General features: G+C 44.8%; 1 protein-coding gene and 2 long non-coding RNA genes across 6 annotated transcripts in view; 1 reads left to right on the top strand and 2 right to left on the bottom strand.

The window, feature by feature from the left end:
• LOC109513569 (uncharacterized) overlaps positions 1–4509 on the bottom strand; it is a 10008-nt gene extending 5499 nt beyond the window's left edge. The window contains exons 1-2 of the long non-coding RNA XR_002167804.1: positions 4436–4509; positions 498–500 (exon numbers count right to left, since the gene is read on the bottom strand). This is a non-coding gene — a long non-coding RNA (uncharacterized LOC109513569). The remainder of the gene's footprint in view (positions 1–497; positions 501–4435) is intronic.
• Positions 1–14481, bottom strand: part of hivep1 (HIVEP zinc finger 1) — a 39666-nt gene extending 25185 nt beyond the window's left edge. The window contains exons 1-2 of one of the 3 annotated variants that reach the window (XM_019866102.1): positions 14383–14481; positions 12249–12386 (exon numbers count right to left, since the gene is read on the bottom strand). In XM_019866102.1, the coding sequence (XP_019721661.1) occupies positions 12249–12288 (40 nt within the window). In that variant the 5' untranslated portion in view covers positions 12289–12386; positions 14383–14481. Of the gene's footprint in view, positions 1–12248; positions 12387–13346; positions 13444–14323 lie in introns of those variants that run through there. The other 2 variants (XM_019866103.1, XM_019866104.1) reach the window with 2 other exon arrangements.
• The window catches only part of LOC109513568 (uncharacterized), a 40787-nt gene that overhangs the window by 6100 nt on the left and 14292 nt on the right, over positions 1–20395 (top strand). Inside the window, exons 3-4 of one of the 2 annotated variants that reach the window (XR_002167803.1) lie at positions 12751–13377; positions 14456–14559. This is a non-coding gene — a long non-coding RNA (uncharacterized LOC109513568). Of the gene's footprint in view, positions 1–12750; positions 13378–13602; positions 14181–14455; positions 14560–20395 lie in introns of those variants that run through there. The other variant, XR_002167802.1, reaches the window with a different exon arrangement.

Below are 20395 nucleotides of genomic sequence, written 5' to 3'. Positions count from 1 at the left end.
ACATATCTTGAGAGTTTAGCAATGTGACTAGAGGACAATTGGGGGAAAGCATGCGCCTTACTATTAGCATTGCGCCAAATGCTGTGACTGTTCTCACACACAAAATGCGCTGACGCAAAATGCCAAGTCTGAGCTTGCAGCTTGACGGCTTGCATAAAAGCTTGGGTTCAATTGTTGCGGCATGTCCGGGGAGTTCCCTTTTCCATAGTCATCAGCGCAATTAGCTTGATTGCTTAAATGAAGTGGCTAGCGAGAGGTGCGCGTGATGAAATGATGCAGCACTCCGGTCTTGGGTCCATTGTTTTCAAATGGAAAAAAGCGTTGTTTACTATTTCCAAACAACCTTTAGGTGTGTGTGTGTGTGTGTGCGTAGCGCAATTAGCTTGATTGCTTAAATGAAGTGGCTAGCGAGAGGTGCGCGTGATGAAATGATGCAGCAGTCCGGTCTTGGGCCCATTGTTTTCAAATGGAAAAAGCGTTGTTTATTATTTCCAAACAACCTTTAGGTGAGTGTGTGTGTGTGCGCGTGTGTGAGTCAGACCTTATTTCCCGGACAAACTGGCAACTTGAAATCCCCAAGAGCCTTCCCCTCTCATTTGCAGCAGCTGAAGGAAGAGATGACCAACGGTGTGCAACTTTTTTAAAATTTATTTATTTTTTTTAGCTTTTGTTCTTTTTTTTTTTGCATCACCCATAAACCTCCTACTGTAAGTTCCCGTTCCTAAAATGATAGGTAGTATCCGTTTTCCGTTCAAAACAGCGTTTGCGCCTTTGTCTGACATCATTCGTGATACCTTTTGACGCTGCATCCCCTCCGTCGCCGCCATCCACCCCCTTTTTTTTGTTCCCTCACATGCACTTGTTTTTCTTGGCTGTTGACAGAGGCGGCGGGCAGTTGTCTTTATACATGGTTGCAGACAGAAGCTCTGCGTTGCTCGCAAAGTGCCCTCTTTGAGGTTTCCACTCTCAGCCGACACGCCAGAAATGCGACTTGGAATAAATCGGATTCAGTAGGGTTATTCCGGTTTTGGAATTATCGTTCTTTCGTTTTGTTTTTAAAATGTAGTTCGTTTTAATTCATCTTCAGGGCAACATTGTTAGTTTTGATTCGTTTTGTTTTGGGTGTTTTTAGTTTTAGTGTTAGTTTTTCTTTTGTGCAAGATTTAAAAAAAAAAAAATCACAATGTTATTGTGTAACACAAATTAACCACTTGAGGGACAACGGTCACTACAGTGGACAGCCTATCAGGTTATAGGCTGCACGAAAGCGTTAAAACAAATTTTACATTGATACATTTTGATAATACAGGCTACAGCTCAGCAGTCCACAGACTGAATTAGAATAAGCGTTAGTGCATACTAACACTGCTTCTAAAGTTAAAACGCGTACCTCATTAAAACTCATTCAGTACCAGCCAATTCTGGACCAAGTCTGAAAAGACGTTTAATAACGTCTTTGGGAGTGAATGAGTTAATTGAAGTGAGTTTGCCCCCCTCCCCCCACCCCAAAAAAATAAATAAATCAAACTTGCTGGTGGAACGTGTGTACTGGATCCTTGGGGGTGATCACTCCACCAGACAAGGGGGGGAAAAGAGCACAAGTTTCCCATCGTAAAGCCATTGTCGGACAATCCATCATGTTCGCCCACCTGACTGGCCAGCATCACTGCTGTCGCCACTCCTGAGCGGCTAAGATGACGACTGCACCTCTTGACCCCTGCTCTAAATATGCCTACGCTGACTGCGAGTATGTCTTTAAAATATTGACCCAACCTCTCTGACCCTACTCTGCAATCCTGGTTAACTTTTGTTCTCTCGGGGGGGTGGGGGGGTTCCCAGTGGTCCACTATCGACCTGCTCGATTCAGCTAGGTCTGGACAACCCCAGACCCTCCTCACCCCTCCCGTCGCTTTGCATTGATACTGACCCTTGGTGGCACACACACACACACACACACACACACACACACACACACACACACACACACACAGACATTCACTCCCTCCCACTCCTCCACCTCCTCGTTCAGTCAATAACACACCAATTGCACAGACGAAACAACAGATTTCCTTCTGATGGCAACGAGCCTACACAAAGAGAGAGGAAATAATCACAACAAAGAGTTTGTGAATGGCCATGCGGGGGCCTCGTAATGCATTTTTTGTTTTTCAAATGCATTATAAAGTTGTGCCTGGTCGGGAAAGTCATAGCAGAACGACAACAACTAGTTGCAAGTTTTTTTTGTTTTTTTTTGTCCGTGAGCCCGTCAAAAGAGTTTTGCAGCATCGTGAAAACTGGAGCAAGTGGGGAGTCCCATTTTTCTAACATCTAGCTGCGTGTCATCAAAATAAAGGGGGTTGAACGTCAGTAAAACAAAAACTCTCGTCGTCTCGTAGTCCACAAACAAATGCAAAGAATTTTTTTCACTGCTCTCCGCTCTTCTTCGTTGAAGTCATTGTCTGTCGGGGTGGTATGAGATCATTATTTACGTAGCTGGCAAAGCTGGGGCCACTCCACCTGCACGACTCGCGATGGAAACCAGATTTGGGATTACCATGGTAAACTGTGCCACGGCAACGTAGACCGTAACGCTCTTGTGTAAAATGCACAGCCTGATGAATCAACGTATGATGCGTGTGAGGACAGAAAAAGGGGATTAACAGCCAGGCGTGTGTCTGAACCAACTGGGAATGTCTGAATGTACTTCTGGGCTTGTCACTCCCGCTGTGGTTGACGGGACAAAAGCGGGAATAAGGTGGTTTCCCCCCCCCCCTCCCATCTGAACTTGACATGGCCACATTCAGAAATCGTTCCAGAGCAGCCTCGGCCAAAGCCCAGACCTCAACTGCGCCGCTCTGGGCCAGCCTTTGTGTCCTGAATTGACAATATTGTTGTTGCCTCCATGAGCGTTTCTTGGTCTCTTGCCGCAACGCCAAACGCATCATCCAATGAATCCGTGGAAATTTTCTGGCTTTGCACGCGCTCGGTGCGTACGCATCTCAAACAGTCGCCACATTTTTTATGCGGTATGACTGCCACAATTTGCCTAGAACTAATTTTCGCTCATTGCGCCCCCCCACCCCAACGCCTTCACTCATCTTTTAAACCCTCACTCTCGCCTCCCCGACTCGTAGGAGGTTCCAGCAGTAGGACACAAGGAACGGCACCTGCAGCCCGAGACTCATGCTGCTCTGTTTCCCTGGCAACCCCTTCATTGGGCTTTGCTTGTGCAAGCCATTAAGCAATGCCAGCTCTGTATACACACACATGCACCGACACACACGCACAAAAGCGCCCCCACACAATCACCCTTTTAAGGGTTTCCGGTGCTAGCTTTACTGCACTTTTTATTTTTTTTGGGGGGGGGGGGCGATTTGAAACTTTTTTTTTTTTTAAACCTCTATCCAATTCGGCTCACATTTTCCCCTCAATCACACAAAAATGGCCACCTGTATTTAGCCGCATCAATCGAACATACAAAGTTTCTCTGGACGTGACATACAGTATGAGCGCGAGTGTGTATGAGCGCGAGTGATGTGTGAGCTCTGCACCCGCCTCAAATGTGTCATGCACACATCTCCAAATAACGCGACATCCAGTCCCCGGCATGGCACCGCGGGGAGATTTTCTTCCACTACTCTCGGCCGCTTTGCTGACGTCAGCGCGGACAAATCCTGTTTGGCTCCGAACTCGATTTTCCCCTCATCATTCCAACTCCTACGCTCGCGCTCACCTTTCCCAGTTGCCAACATCAATGCGGCTCAACTGAGTTTCCAGGAAGTGGCTCTCCAGGCGGGAGCAGCTCACCTGGGGTGTGTGGGGGGGAGAGAAGGTGCATGCGTGTCCAAACTGAGGCATTCGAGACTAACAAGAATGAGAAGGTCACTGTTCGTTAGCTCCAATTTGACTCAGCTCACCCTGAGCCCTTCACTAATGCTTCACTTTGAAAAGTTTAAGCCTAATAATTTGACTGAATGGGCTGAAGTGCTTTGTTACTCACCCACGAGGAAGCCAAGGACACATATACACACACGCTGACCTGACAGGTCATCTCACTCCTTTAATGCCTGAGAGGACAAACTCGCTCTTTCTTGAATAATGCTTAAAAAAAAAAAAGGCCTCCGTTTTCAAACTCGGCAAACACACATGCAATACCTGATATGCTCGAGCAGGAACGTGGTTTGGATTTGGTATTGGTCACCAGAGTTCGATACATAAACAGTCGTTCAAGTCGCGCAGGAGTGGCAGGCGGAAGACAACGTCAATAAGGTGGCCGAGATGGAATTCAATCAAGAGAAATTGTTGGTTGCGTAATGAAAAGTAATTATCTGGACATTAGTGGTTTTATTTGAAGCATCATGTGGTGTTTGTTGCACAATGAAAGCCACTAACTGTTTAAAGTAGTATGTAAAAAAATAAATCTGGCTTTATTGACCCTTTCAGCGACAGCGGTTAGTACAGTGGACAGCTTATCGTGTTATCGGGTTACAGGGTGCTTGAAAGGGTATTAAAACAGTATTATTTTTTTTTGATTGAGCAGCTGTAACTTATTTTTGTGGCCCGTGAGTGTGGCAGGTGTTTTGAGTTCAATAATGTTCATGTGATTAATTCAGTGATGAAAGTCCTCCGGATTTTCCCGGAATTCCGGATTTTCAAATTTTCATGAAAATTTCTCTGGAAAATTTGCCTAAAATTAATCCGGATATTAGTTGACAACATAGAACGAACACGCGTTTGAGTTTGTTGTTTTGCTTTCACGAGCGTAGCCATGCTGAGGCACTAACACTCGTGACAGTATAGAGATTTTCGTCTCTTTATAAACACTCTTGCTAAACCCAAGTGGAACGAATAAAAGACGCCGTGGCCATTTGCGTTGTTGTTGTAAAAAAATATATTTGGACAAAAAGGGAAACACACAGATTGGCAGAAAAACGTGTCCGTCCGACTTCGAGCGTCGCGTCGTCTCGGCTAGCTTAGCTTAACTGTTGTCGTATGTCGTGTGTGGCGTCGGTGCTGATTGGTTGAAACCAAAAGACGCGCGCGTGCGTACATGTTTGCGCTGAACACTTTTTTCCCCCCCGGAATTTTCAGAAAAGTCCACTTTCATCTCTGTTAGTTTAATGTACGGTTAAGTCGACACGCACTCGCATACCTTTTAAAACTATCCATCTTGACCTTTGTCAAGAAAGTTTTCAATACAGTCGAATGTTGTGGCTGGCGGTGAGGTACAAATAGTCAGCCGAGCTCAAGTGAGCGCACACGATGGAATGAAAACTTGCCCAGCTATTCGAAATATGTGCCAAGTGGAAAAGTGACAAATGAGTTTCCTCGAAACCAGATGTCACCAGGTGTTAGGGAGGTTCTCTCGCTCACCTGCGTCGGCAAGTTACCCTCGGGGCTGGTCGGGAACTCCCATTTGCAAGTCAGAACTGTTTGACAAAATAAATAAAATCGCGAGGGGTGGCTTTGAGCTCAAAGCCGTTCCACAACAATCATCATTTCATCAATCAGAAATGGATGTCGTTCCGTGTATGAAGTCCATGAGCTGACGTGCCGTTTTCAAGCTCTGCGCGCGGTGCAAAGTGGCCGCAAAGTACTTTGCGAGAATGAGGGGACATGAAACCCCATTTCAGAGCGGCAGCCTTCACGTTTTTTTAATTTTTATTTTTTCCACCGCGCTCAGTTTCATGTCCTCATCAGTATGGCCGTCTAAATTCCAGCCTCCCTGCCCTCGCCCTGCGCTTCAGTCAAAGTGAAAGCCTTTTGTGAGGGTTCTACCTCCGCTCAGAGCAGACTTCCCCCAAACTGGTTTCTGCCCGACTGTTGTAGTTACTGTTGCTAAAACGCTGGTTTATTCCTGCCTCTGGGAGAGAACTTCCCTTTTGTGTGAATCTCGCTGCGTTCCGCACGCTGTAATTTGAAGGGCCCGTACGGAAACACTGGTTTGGCTGCCTGAGCGTGACCCAACAAGCAAAAATCCATTCAACGAAGCCAGGATGTTAACTCTTTCACGTCCCGTGCTGAGGGCATTGACCTAATGTTTGCTTACTTGCTGGAATGACCTAACTTGTTGCGCTAAAAAGGAAAAAAAAAAAAAAAAAGAGCAGATTAAAGTTTGCGTCTTTAAATTGGACACTCAAAAACGGGCAGCCGTGGACTGAGCAGCAAACTGTCAGGCCATCACATGACAGCTCTGATGAATCGCGGTGGTTAAAATTCAGTTGAATGCTGCCAAAGTTGTTCAATTTGGCAATTGAGCAAATTCATAAGTTCTTACTATGATCATGTGATATGTTAGCATGTCGCGCAGGTTCAACAAAAAAAAATTGAGGGCACCTTTATGGCATTTTAGGAACAATTATCATATATACCACTACAAAATGATTGATTGTATCATTGTTATATTTTAGATTGGCTAAGTGGAGGCAGAAGCTAATCCATAAGGACTTCCTGGCAATAAATGAATAAAACGGTAGCTTGCTGGAGAGATCTTTGTCTGCGTTTCCTTAAACAGGGGGCAAACCCCCTCAAGCTTGAGTTTTCCAATGACAGGAGGATCATAATCAGCATAACAAATTTAAAAAAAAATCATGTTTTATTGGGGGTTTTGTGATTATTGTATCATTAACTTATTTTTACACTTGCGAGTGTCATAAGATGCGATAAAAAAAAATTGCCTGCACCCTTTGTAAAGGGTTTATGTTGATAATTTCACCCGATTTTTTTTTTCTTTTTGAATAATAAAAGCATTTTTATCTAAAACAAATCCCATAATGGGCTGCGGTTCAACTTCAGATGTTCCGCGGGAGTCGACGTAAATGCTGATTGAGCCACGGTCAGCAAAACGTTAATCATTAACAGCAGAAGTTGCTGAAAATTACTGAGCCAGAACCTTATCGGTGAAAATCTGCCCTGTTTTCAAGATAGTTGCCACCATGGAAAGCATTCAAGATTCCACAGTAAAAGTAAATCATGGCTCTTCGCATTAAGCGTAATCAGATCCGTAAAGTTAAACGCAATTTGCCTCCATAAATACTTTTCAGCGTCTGTGTGCGTTTGGCTCCACATGGTGAACGTTTTTCCACCTTGTTTAAATACAGCCCCTTTCTCAACAGTTGTTGAGCATTCATCATGCGGCGTGCTTCCCCGCTAAAGCCGCGGGGGCCCGACCTGTCGGGCAAGAAGACGCTTTTGATACGCCGAGCGGAACGCACGTTTCGTTCCATAAACAATTCAGGCCACTTGGGCTGTAGACAAAAAAACAAATATTGCACAGACACACGGCAAACACCGCGGAGTCGATGTTTTGAAGTATCACGTGGCGTCAGCCGAGTCAAAAATTAAGTTCCGCCTTCACTTGGAAATGCTGTACAAAATGTGCGACTCAAACAAACTATTACATTTTTTATCCTTCATTCAGCTTGCAAAAAAATAAAAAATGAAAAATCTAAAGCGCTGTCCACATCCACCTGCCTCCCCAACTTTTGTGACGACAACCACCAGCCAGAGATGGTGCGGGTCCTAACTTAAGACTTTTTCCAGAATGAGAGGAGCATTCAAGACTGGGAAAACACAGACCACCCAAGCTGACCTGAACCACATGCCCACCGGCATTTGGGTCGCAGGCTCAAGTCAGAATGTGACCGGAGGTGTCTGCTTTTTTTTTTTTAAGGATCACATCCCTAAAACGAACTTTGCATGAATCCTTTTGTCTACTACTTGGTCAGTTAAAGCAACTATTTCATTTCAGACACGCATGACTCTGCTCACTAGATAAAATGAAGCCATTGAATTTGTCGTGAAATCAGATACTGCCATCGGAAGGCCCGTTCAAAATCACACAGGGCAGTTCGACACTTTGCCCGTCCAGAAGATCATTTCTTCTTTTGTGACAGCTGTCACCGTCCCCCAAAATTTAAAAAAAAAAACAAAAAAAAAAAACAAAAAAAACAATGGAAACGCCCCCTTTACAAATTGACAGCTGCATCTGCGCGTTTCTTTACAAAGCTGATAATATCGCAATAATGCTAATGCGACATGGCTACAATTGTGATTGGAGTTTGCAGTTGTGGAACAACTTCCCTGCATTCTACTGAGCGGCGCGATCTCAATGTGAGATGTATTTTTTTACTTATTCATGTATTTATTTGTGCTGACCAACCTATTAAACCCGCCTCTCATTATGACGCTGCACAGCTGTAATCCACCGCAAACCACAATCACAACAACAAAAACGTTTATAGCCGTTTAAATTGTTGCCAGACAGGTCAACAAACTCGGGGCGCCGAGACGTGCGGCACATACGTAATGCTAATGTTCTGCAGTCAAGAAATCTTCAAAATTTCCTCCCGCTAAACCACATAGAAATTAAAAACAAATAAAATGAAATTTAAAAAAAAAAAAGCTTGCGGGCCAATTTTGGTAGGGTTTGTCACTTTAAGTAAACTGGAATTTCGTTGAAGGGTCTGAGTGATTGTTGTGCTTGTCTTTTTTGGGTGGGGGGAACACTTATTTCAGCCGCTTAATGTTTGCCTGCCAGCCATGAGCTAAGTGTCACTGCTAATGTCGAGAGAGAGAGAGAGAGAGAGAGAGAGAGAGAGAGAGAGAGAGAGAGAGAGAGAGAGAGAGAGAGAGAGAGAGAGAGAGAGAGAGAAAAGAAAAAGATTCTGTCTGAGGGGAGAAACCACTGGGTGTTTGGCTTGAGCTGCTTGGAGACCAGCTGTTTGACAAAAGTAAACACAAGAAAGCAGAGAAAGAGAGAGAGAGAGACGGGGGGGGCTGCAGGAGTTCCGAAATTTCTGCATTGTTACCCGCAAAGTACGTCATAGAGGAAAAGTACACACAGCAGGGAACATGGATCGTAACATGGAGTTGCTGTGAAAATGGAAGCGTTGTTACATCTGCTGATTGACTTGTGAAATTCTTTGAAAGACTCAATGCAAAATGGGTCGGAAGTCCTAAAAATAAATAAATACAATTTTTAAAAAATTAAATTAAAAAAAATTGTACTGGATTGTTTTCACTAAAACGAGTGTGAGAATGACTCACTTTAAAAAGAGTGCACAAAAAAAAGGCAAAGCATTAAAATCCTTTTTTTCCCTTTTTTTTTTTTTTTGCCAAATGACTAACCTATTATTCCCGAAATTGAAAGTAGCATGTTGAAGGATGTCATTCTCATCAAAAATAAATAAATAGCAAAGAAACACAAAAGTACTACTGTATATCTGTCCGGCAAACAATAATACCGTACAACTACGATCCGTACTATTAATTGGACGGTGCGATTTTGAAACCGCTCTAGTTGTTCATCTTTGCATTGTTGAACTGCTCCGTCCGTGAATGACTCTCTTTCTCTCTCTCAACTTGCTACGGATTCTAAATGAATCCTTTTGTTGCCTGTGACGAGCATTTTCCTTCCTTAGGAAAGCAAAAACGAAACATAAGAATGCGCCGTCAAACTCGGTGGACAATTCCCTCCCCTGGCTGGTGTTTACAGTGTGCGATGGCTTATTATGATTTGGTCAGAAATACAGCCAGGAACGCTCTTGCTAAAGTAACCACAGGATTCATCATAAACAACACACACAAACCTTCCATCCGATCTGCCAGTCGTGCACCGACCGGTCAGTAACTCAAAGTGCGCAAATCTTGCGCCAGGGCCAATGGCCTGCTACCTCGAGGTCAACCAAAGAATGAAAAATGCTTGTTTACAATTCAAAACAACACACACACACCAACCAGAAGTTATTGCCTAATGAAACGAAAAGAGCAGCTGTTGCATAACTTTCTCAGTGACGCGGATCTGCAGCAGATAGGTTCCAAGTAGGAAAGAGCTGTCATAAGATGATTTGTTTTTTTCGTAGAAGGGCAACTTTTAATTTCGGTGGTCGGGTCGATGGTGTGACCCCTGTGGTTTACGAAACCACTTGCCAGCCCTCAGACTCAGCAGGACTTGTCCTCTAACTAGGAACTGGCATGCTCACTCAGTGGTGGAGCGACCATTGGTAGACTGGAAGTCGGGGCCGCTGAGACGTAGTGGGAGGTGGCGGCGATTTATACATACCCGGAAAAAGTGTGTGTGTGTGTGTGTGTGTGTGTGTGTGTGTGTCTGTTGGGGGAGGGGGGGCAGGGAACTGACCAAGGAAGAGCTGCTGCAACCTCACAGCAACTCGGGTCACTTTTAGTTGTGTGCTGCATTTGCTGGTTTAAATTCCAAAATGAGTCACGATGTTTTTTTTTTGTTTGTTTTTGTTTTTTTTGTGCTTCCAGTAAGAATCTTATGCCTCTACATGGATATTATAGAAATGGCTCGTTGTTCTAATTAGACATTCCCTTGCATTTATGTCTAATTTAAGAAAAATCCAGGCGGGATGAAGTGTCGAAATATATATATAAGTAATTCACACACACACACACACACACACACACACACACACACACACACACACACACACACACACACACACACACATGGGTGGTTCTTTTCCACCGGTCAACTTTCTCCCTCCAAAATAGTATTTTTCAAAACATTTAAAGGATTGACTTTTTGTATGGTCACCCCCTCCACCATCCCACAGAGTTCGTTTTTGTGTTGGTCAAAGTAAGGTCAGTTTGTTCTTCAAACATGGGGACAGAATCATGTGACGTCTATCGTGGGAGTTTGAGGTACATTCTGAGCGTGTCCAGGCAAAGACATTTTTCACAGATGAGTTTGCGCATGGGGCGGCCCTGTGGGCGACTTTGTTAGCACATCTGCCTCACAGTGCAGAGGTGCAGGGTTCGATTCCGGGCCCCTGTGTGAGATTGCATGTTCTCCCCTTGCCTGTGTGGGTTTTCTCCGGGTACTCCGGTTTCCTCCCACATTCTAAAAACATGCGTGGCAGGTTAATGGAACGCAAAGGTTCCATTAACCTGAAGACTTTCAGAGTCTGGAGGGGGTCCGTCTTGATCAAATGACTGTCAAACAAACATCTTTCCGCATCCAGATGAATCACCACCAAATGCAAAAACGACAAGACACTCTGGCAACTGTCGTGTCCCCGCCTCTTGCGTTCGAAAACACGGGACAAACTGACATTAAAATAACATCAAGTGCAAGTTGGCCGCCAATTCCTTCGTCTGGTGCCGCTCTACATCATCATCGTTTCCATTGTTTTGACCAAGTGTCTGCGCTTAGGACAAATCAACAAGAGGGCGCTCGGAGGCATAAGGGAAATTCGCCGCGCAGATCCGCTGTCGGGGAACGGCGACGGTGCATACTTTCACACCCAGCGTGTAAACGCTACAAATTCCCAGATCTGCGAACTGCAAACGTCTGTTGACACATGAATCTGTCAGTTCACAACATAACGCGCGAGGCCTTTCAGCCAATGGGGTGGCAAGCTGCTGACACTTCCATATGCTCCATCAGACATATCTTTGGCATACGATACTGCCGCTGCTGCGGGCCCGTAAGCGTGGAATCATCAGATTTATACTCCCCATACATTGTTACATAACGATAACAACCAGCAGGGTGTGGCCCTGAAAACGGTGACATCTCATTTAAATGGAGCACTAAAGTGCAAAGGAAGCAAGAAACGATGGCGAACCGGAGAGTCAAACAGCACATTAACCTGGCGACCAAGAAATGGGCCCAAATTAATTGAATGACTGTCAAGAAGAACTTGGTAGATTGCGTGACATCGATTTTGGATTCGACACGGCGAAATAGCGCGACTTGGTTGCAACCATTTAGAGTGCTGTGAATGAAGTTTGAGTGAGTTCTAATTCTAATTCAGTCAAAGAGCAACCTAACGAGATGTCATTGACGGGGAGTTAACCTACTAGCACAGCTGAAAAAATATCGCCAGTGGCAAAATTTTGCAGGGGGGTACAAGACGAAAACTCAGGTGAGGGGGAGAACAAGTTCGCAAAGGCCAATTGGAATCAAACCCCAAATCGCACAAGTTTGGAGCAGATGTGCAAAGTCTGCCATGCTGCCCCCCTAAAAACAGCAACAAGTGATGACAATGTCAAAAGTCCACCCCCCCATAACACTATGGAAGTCATTAGTGAAGTTATCAGATATTACTATGGTGATAGAAAAAAATTTCCATCAGCTTTTTTCCCTTTAATATTGAACCCAATAGTTACACAAATACAGTATACTATTTAAAAAAACAAAACTGTACATTTGACTAATTTCATGTCTCCTGCTCCACAAGGCAGAGAGACATTTCCAAAATTCCCAATGGCTGCAAACTCACCTTTTAGATTTTTGGGGTTGTTCTGCTTGGTACGCGGCATCTTTCCTCCTCAGTTCACAAGAGCATCTTGGGAAAACTGGACGCTACCGTCGGAGCTTGAGAGCAGTTGCGACCTGTGGCGGAGTCGTCTGCATACATCTGCAACAACAAAAAAAAAAAACACGAGTCCGAATGAGTTGAGCAGAAAGGCTACACTATGCTGGCCTTGTAGTCTGTCACTTGGCAGCTGTGTGCTGGTTTTAGGACAGAGCTGCTGATTGAGGTTCGTCCTCAAACAGGTGCCCAGCTTCTCAGTGGTCCTCTGTGGTAGCGTGCAGTGTCGCTCGGGACACTGTCACATCGAGGTGTGTGTCTACCACCTTGTATCTGCATCAGATGCAACCTGCCCTTCCAAGGTTGTGTTTTTTTTTTTTTTTTTTTTAGGGGGGGCTGATTGACATGTGTGTTGCTGCTCTGCAACTGATGAAAGATGCGGACAATAAAAGCTCTATGAGCTTTACAGGAACGAATGCTCAGGGGTGACTCAGAGGACAACCATCATCACGTGTCGCCCTGTTTAAGTTGGATACAACTTGAAAATATGAGAAAATTAAGTTACGTAAAAAGGGTAAGGTTTCATGCAAATTCAGATTTGGGGGGGGGGGTAAAAATAATGGATAGAAATGGCAGAAAAGAGAAATTTGCATGTTAAGCCCATAGAGCTGCAAAAATGGGATGCCACGCATGCCTGCACAAGAAGTATCGTGGCAAAAGAAATATGGGCATAGAAAATTGTAAGAAAAATAATAATGATAAATGCATGTTGCTGTTCTCTTTCCCTTGCTTCACCCCGACCAAGTCCGATCGAGACATATCAACACCTGCCCATTGCAGTGAGCGGCATTGCTTTTGGACCCATCCTTTGTTTGCCCTCCGCCGTTATTACATAACACTTACTACAAGTGGATGCTTTTTCCTCCATACACTTGCTACATGTGGCGCTAGAGCAATGACATCATCGGAGGGAGAACAACACTGTTGGCTGCATCATCTGTCTGCATGCGGCCACGTTTATTGAGAAGTGCCACCACCATGCATGCCACGCGACGAGCCTCTCACCTGGACGCACTCTTGGGATTCTCCACAGCAGGTTCGACGACGTTGGCGAGGCGGAGGAGAGAGACGTGCACGCCTGTCAGTCTTTCTGTCTGCAAGCCTATCTTACCCCCTCTCTCTCTCTCTCTCTCTCTCTCTCTCTCTCTCTCTCTCTCTCTCTCTCTCTCTCTCTCGCACTCTCTCTCTCCCCTCCGGGCGTGTGTTTGAGGAAACACCCCGATGCTACCCCGAGAAAAACACCACTACTGCTGCAATGGCCGAACGCTCGTGTTTGGGAAAACACCTGACTAATGAGGCATTTCCACGCATACCCGTGGTCCCATCGTATCCATTACGTAAAATAAGGCCATGTGCAATTGTGCGCACTGCGATGGATGAGCGTGCGCGTCAATTTGGAGACGAATCTCGTTTCAAAGGAAGTTGGGGGGGAATACAGTTTGTTTTTTCTTTTTCAGCTAAAATCCAGCATGGGGGTGAGGATGAGGCGAACCAGCGCGATGCATGGGCAAAACGCGCATTTTGTTGCAACACGTGAACGCCCTGCAAGAGAGGGAGGAGCCTGGGAAAACCCCTCGCCGTCGCTCTGCAACAGCGAAATGGAACACTTCCCTTCAGACAACAAAACCACGGTGCGCATTGCACGCTGAGCACAACATCGGCATAGGCAGCCCCGCACATGCACGCAGATCGGGGGGAATAGCGAGGGGCTTACCTGCAATTGGCGAAAAAGGCAACCGAACACAATAAAGAGTTGCTGTAATGGTCAACCACGCGCTAGTAAATTACATCCGCCGTGTCGGACACCCTGAACAGCCTCGCTTCCACGAAAACTTTAATGTGGGTGACACGCATGATGAGATCACGAACGAAAGTAGCTTTTAGGGAGTAAAGCGACTTGCAACGAGAGCGTAGAAACCCACTAGATCAGCGTCCCTCACGGGTGGGAGCGCAACACACGCAGGAAAACAAAACAAGCTCACCCCGAGTTGGTTTCTTGATACTCGCGGGAGTTGTTTAGCTAATGGCCTTTGTAACGCACCTTTAAAGCGACGAAAGAGGTTGTTCAGCTCCGTATTTCTGCCTTCACCTTCTCCCCTCACTTTCTATTGCAGGAAACAGACAGGCCCACTGACGTCACCGGGGGGTCCCTTCTCCGCCTCCCAGCCACGGGGTGTCCGCCGGAGCCAGCGGGAGGTTCGTGATGGCCGCAGCGCCCGTGACTTGGGCTCATTCGCCCAAGCTAATGCTCAGCCATGTTTCTTTCTGTCTCAGATTAGGTGAAAGACACAAGAAACGTTACATATGAGCCATAGAATAGCTTGTCTATCGTCCTAGCGTGGCACTACAGTGACATGTCGTTGTACGTACACCCCCTTGGCGGAGCCTCGTCCTCTCTCTCTCTCGCTCTCTCTCTCTCCTCGGCGCATAGTTTAGGATTGACGGTTTTCCCGGAGGTTCCTTGTTGTCAGGTCACGTTGTGCCCCTCCGCCACCACCGCCCGGGCTTTCCCATGCACTAACCCGCAGCAGGGAACCGACGGCGGGCCTTTCTGCCTGGATTGTCTGGAAGGAAACACTTGCCGTCGCTCGCAAACAAGCACTCGCGTTTAATAATGGCGTTTGACTGGTGAAAGAAAACAACATAGCAACGGTGCGCCTGAGTTGTCTTGGTGTGCTTCCGCCATAAGATTAAACTACGGCATCTCGTATGGATTTTAAAATCAATATTCAGTCCTTTGTATCGTTTACAGCAGCGATGCCCAATACGTCGATGCGATCGGCCGGTAGCGAGGTGCAGTGGGACCCCCTCCCACCCCCCAAGAAAAGGAAAAAAAAACATTGTGTCTGTGTGCGTGTTATTAACATGATATAATTTTGTGTTAGTGCACATTGCACGCTTAGCATCCTATCAGTCTCACTTTCACAAAAAGTATTAAAAATAACGTTAAAAAAACAGGTCACCTTTAACCTACGGTAGCGCGTGACCTGCATCACCAGAAGTTGTTAGCGGTCAGCAGTTGCAGCTCGCGATCAATGCTGTTGCGCTGTATCTTTTATTGTTATTCTCATTCAGGGTATGTTTCATGTACAGTTCACTGAGCGCACTGGCAAAAATGGGAACTGGAGTACCGGGAGAAGCATTTTAAAACGGTACACGTGAACTATTAACACGCTGCAAAAGTGCTCATCAGTGCGTGCGTGTGCAAGCGTGTGTAGTAAATGGGTCGATCGCGGCAGGGTGGTTGATCGAAAAGTCGATCTTTGATCAAAAAAGGTTGGGCACCTCTGGTTTCGAATTTTAAATGAACATGCTCATTTCTATAACCAGATAGATAGATAGAGTCCTCCATAATTACTCATACCCCTGATTAAAAGCCTGAAAAAAATTTCAAATTTTCTCGCAGAAGCATACCCTCCTCCCAAGCTCCTCCCATGGCCACCTCAGTCCCCAGACCTCAACCCCGTTGAAAACCTGCAGAATGAGCAAAAGAGGTGACTGCATTATTTGAGAAGATTAGGTGCAGTTTTGTCGGGGTTTTCCAAAAAGGCATTAACATCAGGGGTGCTATCAATTGTGGCACACGTGATTTGATGTGAAAGATTTAAACCTGTCAACCTCTCAAAAGCGAGGTGGGCGTGTATGAATCCAAACCCCTAAATAATAACATTTTGTAACACAACAATGAATTGACCGAGCAAACTTTGGGAGGACATGCAAACACTACCTTATCCACACAAACCTCCCCAAATAGAAAGCGAGTCCGGGCCAGGACTTAACACTGGACTGCTGTGCTCCAACCCCCCACCCCCCTTTTTTTTTTTGCATCATGACGTAATGTTTTTATTTTCATCTCCCCGTATTCCTTGCTTTATGCCCACCATGAGTTGGCCCAGCTATGACACATCACAGAATCGTAAAGGTCAGGCTATTTTTTGCTCGACAGTATGGGCTCTTGTGAAATGGCCGTTCATATCGTAACAACTATATTTCACCGAGGCACAATGCTTTCTTTCATTTAGCGGCTGGTTCTAGTTTGTGTGTCATAACACTTGATGATTCAAGTGAAGAGTTTGGGCTACATGTAACATGATGAGACAATATTGTTCAAATGAAGATCATTTGAGACGTATTAATTGATTTCGTTTAATTGCATTGATTGTACCAAGTTGTGAAAAATACAAATGCAAAGCAAGGGTACTGCAGTAAGGCGTTACCATTAATAAGTGATTGTGTGACAGCCACCCACTGTCGCATTACAGGCTTCCTGCAGACTGCAGAGTGGGACTCCTGGCTCACTTTGCACTTTATGACTCACCTGCTTCAGCTAGTACGACTTGAAAATAGCTCATTTGAATGGAGAAACTTTTTATTTTGATATTTTACGAGTGTTCGAACAAGGCTGTCTTTGTACTCTGAGATCCACACATGGATGCTGATTTCATTATGCAAGTCCTAACGAGGGACGTCAATGACTTTATGAGTGTGACTCGGCCTATCTCAGATGCAATCAAATATAATCATCTAAACCGACAACGGTTGTTGCAGAGGTTTGTCACAGATGACAAATGTGTTTCTTTTTTTTTCCTCCCCCACCCTCATGCTGTCTGCACGCCCACATCATAACGGCGATAGTTTTATCATTTACAGTGCGGGAAGAAAAAGCACCGCAAGGAGGGGGAGAGAAGAGTGCAACGTATAATGCGGAAAAAGACGAATAGAACCACAATTTTGTAATACTAGAACACAATTGGGTTGAGCGAATGCATTAACTTTTGTGAGGAGAAACTTCTAGCATGATTGACGTAGCTTAGTCGGACATCCAGGGTGACTATTTTTGAAAGCATTTTGACTGTATAGTATTTTTTGGTACACTCCATAAATTGTTGTGGTTGCAGTGTTGGATAATTGCAGTTTATCTCCTGTGAAGACAATAGGTAGACAAAAGCTCATTGTTATATTAACTATCTCACTGTCAGTGAGTTTAATGCATTTAGTTGCTTACTTCTGAGCTCTTGGGCGAGATGCTGACGTTATGCATGTCTGCGGTTTGAACTTGAAAGTTTTGCTCGACCTTCTTGTTGGAGGTTAATCACAACAAAAATATTATTTTTTAAATACAGTACTGCAAATCTGCTGGTCCACTTGCAGAGGAAAAGATGTCGGGCGGTTCACATATTTTCCTTTCTTCCCAGAGTCGAATCATGGAAAACATTCTCTTGACCCAAAAACTCCTGAACTTGAATAAGCTTGGTGTCAATGCAGTCATATCATCAGCGTGAAGTCATTTTTAAAGACGGGGGAATTTCTGCCGCATCACAATCAAGTGAATGACAGTCATGCTAATAATATCCCGAACAACGTAAGCACAGCTGCCCAGCAGAACAAACGGCCGCTTGTGCGGAGGGAAGGCACTTGTGATCATGTTCATGGATGCAGTCTTCATTAAGGTTCTGGCACTTTTTGTTAAAAAAAAAAAAAAAAAAAAAAAATCTGCTGTCCACTGTAGTAACTGCTGTCCCTCAACGGGTTAATCACCACTCAAACGCAGTATTCCAAACAGAATGCTTGTGTCCTGATTCTCTTGGCGCATATTTGGGGGTTTGGATAAAGTCTGATGTTGCAGTGTTCCTAAGGTGGAGTTCTTAATATCCGTCCGTTTCCTCGAGAACGGCAGTAAACACCTGATGTAAAACAAAGCAAGAGACTGCAATTTAAAAAAAAAAAAAGAAAAAGTCCAATCAATGGTACTATTTCTGATGATTATCGTGGATTTGTTAGGCTACGTCGACTGTTCTTATTGCAATCTGTCGTCATAAAGAATGATTCTATGAGCTCATGAGAGGAACAACACTGAAACTGATTGCAGGTTTAAATTGAACTGAAGCGTTACAGCCAATTGTTTTTTTTTTTTTTGTTTCCGTCCACGCTGTGGGGAACACATTGCTGAATGCCTTGTTTCCACAACACCATATGATGTTACATAACTGAGGCTGTTGCCTTGGTAATGCTCAGACTCCTCCCCCGGGTCAACCCCTCTCAAACACACACACACGCGCACACACACGCGCGCACACACATTTTGATGCTCAGGCATCAGTACATTTATAAAGAAGAAAGTGATATTGCAAAAATTATGGATTATGGCGGATGGATTTTAGCATAGCTTGGATGCTTAAATCGTCGCAGGATGCTAAATGGCGGATGGCGCGGTATGTAAGATGACTAGGAGGACAGATGATGGAAAGATATTGTGTTGAAGCATATTCCCAATTAAAAAGCCGAGATTGAAAACGTGGCTGCCATTGAGGCAGTCAAGCTTTAAATGGCTGAAAACGTCGCACCGATTTATGCAGTTGTTTTTCAAATGAGATGGGCTTGGCTGAACGGGGGGGGGGGGGAGCTGTCTCAACAAAAGTAGACAAATGCAATACCTGATCTCAGTGTCTTTTAAAAGATGACAATTGTGTCAATTTCCGGTTTAGCATTGAAAGCTACACGATCCGAATGCACGTTAAGAGCACCTTCAGTCGTCGTGCTCGAATGAGTCGAGCAGAAATGGAAGCGATTTAATGACGAGACCAAATGGAAGAATCAAGTGCCCAAAACAAAGAAAATCACCCCCCAACCCCCACCCCCCCAATGCCATACTTAAATGCAGTATACTGTATCTCGGAAAAAATGGAGCTGAGGTAATTCCATTTTACCCAAGTGGTTCACTCCAGACATTCAAAATATGCTTTTAGGAAAAAAATGTAGTGCCTTTATTTCAGCGTCCTCAGTTGACCCACATCCGTCTATTCATGTTCTATGGCGCTTTGCCTCATTCGGGTGACAGGTAAGCTGGAGCCGAACCCAGCTGACTGCGGGAAAGAGCCAGGATACACCATTGGACTGGTTACCTGCCAACTGCGGAGCATGTATAAATAAACCAATCACACTCAGATTCACACCCAGGGACAATTTAGAGTCGAAAAGGAACCGAACATACATGTGCTTGAAGTGTGAGCTGAGTTTTCAACCAAGCACTGTTTTGTTTTGTTTTGCTTTTTAAGAGCAGCCCGATTCAGTGTCAACATTTCCAGTGATGTGACCACGGGGAGGAAAATTCCTGCTGTTGCAAAGGCCTGGCTTTGCTAATAAGGGAAAATGCTTATGTGACAAGAGCCTGTTGGCACGCCATTTTGAAATGAGTGGAAGGAACACACACACACACACACACACACACACACACACACACACACACACACACACACACACACACACAGTCACTCTTGCATTATTAGATTCTAAGGGTGTTCCTAATGAAGCGTCCAGAGAGTTTCAACACAGCCCATTAAGTCCGTTAATGTCAAGTCTTCATATAAGCATCAACTCTATCTGCTTGTTTATACTTGAAATGCCTGGAAAACATTTGCAGGAATTGGGGGGGCGGGGGAACACAAGGAAAAATCTCGTCAGCTGCATTGTTTCTACTTTTAAGACCTTCAACTGGAAAAAGAAAAAAGGAGGAGGGAAGCGAAAGGAAAAAGAAAAAAAAAAAACACTGGGTTTGTTGGAAAAATACCGTACTAGTCCGGGAGTAGAGGAGAGGAGCCAGGGACAATTTAGAGTCGAAAAGGAACCGAACATACATGTGCTTGAAGTGTGAGCTGAGTTTTCAACCAAGCACTGTTTTGTTTTGTTTTGCTTTTTAAGAGCAGCCCGATTCAGTGTCAACATTTCCAGTGATGTGACCACGGGGAGGAAAATTCCTGCTGTTGCAAAGGCCTGGCTTTGCTAATAAGGGAAAATGCTTATGTGACAAGAGCCTGTTGGCACGCCATTTTGAAATGAGTGGAAGGAGCAAAAAGGAAATCATTTGAGTCCAATTGGGGGGGGAAAAAAAAATCAAGTTGTATTTCATGTGCGCAGCGATGGTCTTGATGTTTTGGAGTTTTACTGAGCTGAGAGGTGCATTTTTAAAAAAAGCATCTTGATAATAAAACACAAAATTAGGGGTGCGCATCAATGAGGCTGCGCTAAAAATATGCATAGAGCTATATATATATATA

This window comes from Hippocampus comes, unplaced genomic scaffold (assembly GCF_001891065.2).
Source record: "Hippocampus comes isolate QL1 unplaced genomic scaffold, H_comes_QL1_v1.1 scaffold50, whole genome shotgun sequence".
In the NCBI taxonomy this organism is placed as follows: Eukaryota; Metazoa; Chordata; class Actinopteri; order Syngnathiformes; family Syngnathidae; genus Hippocampus; species Hippocampus comes.
Note: the sequence above shows the minus strand (reverse complement) of the source record. Positions and strands in the feature narration are given on the sequence as shown.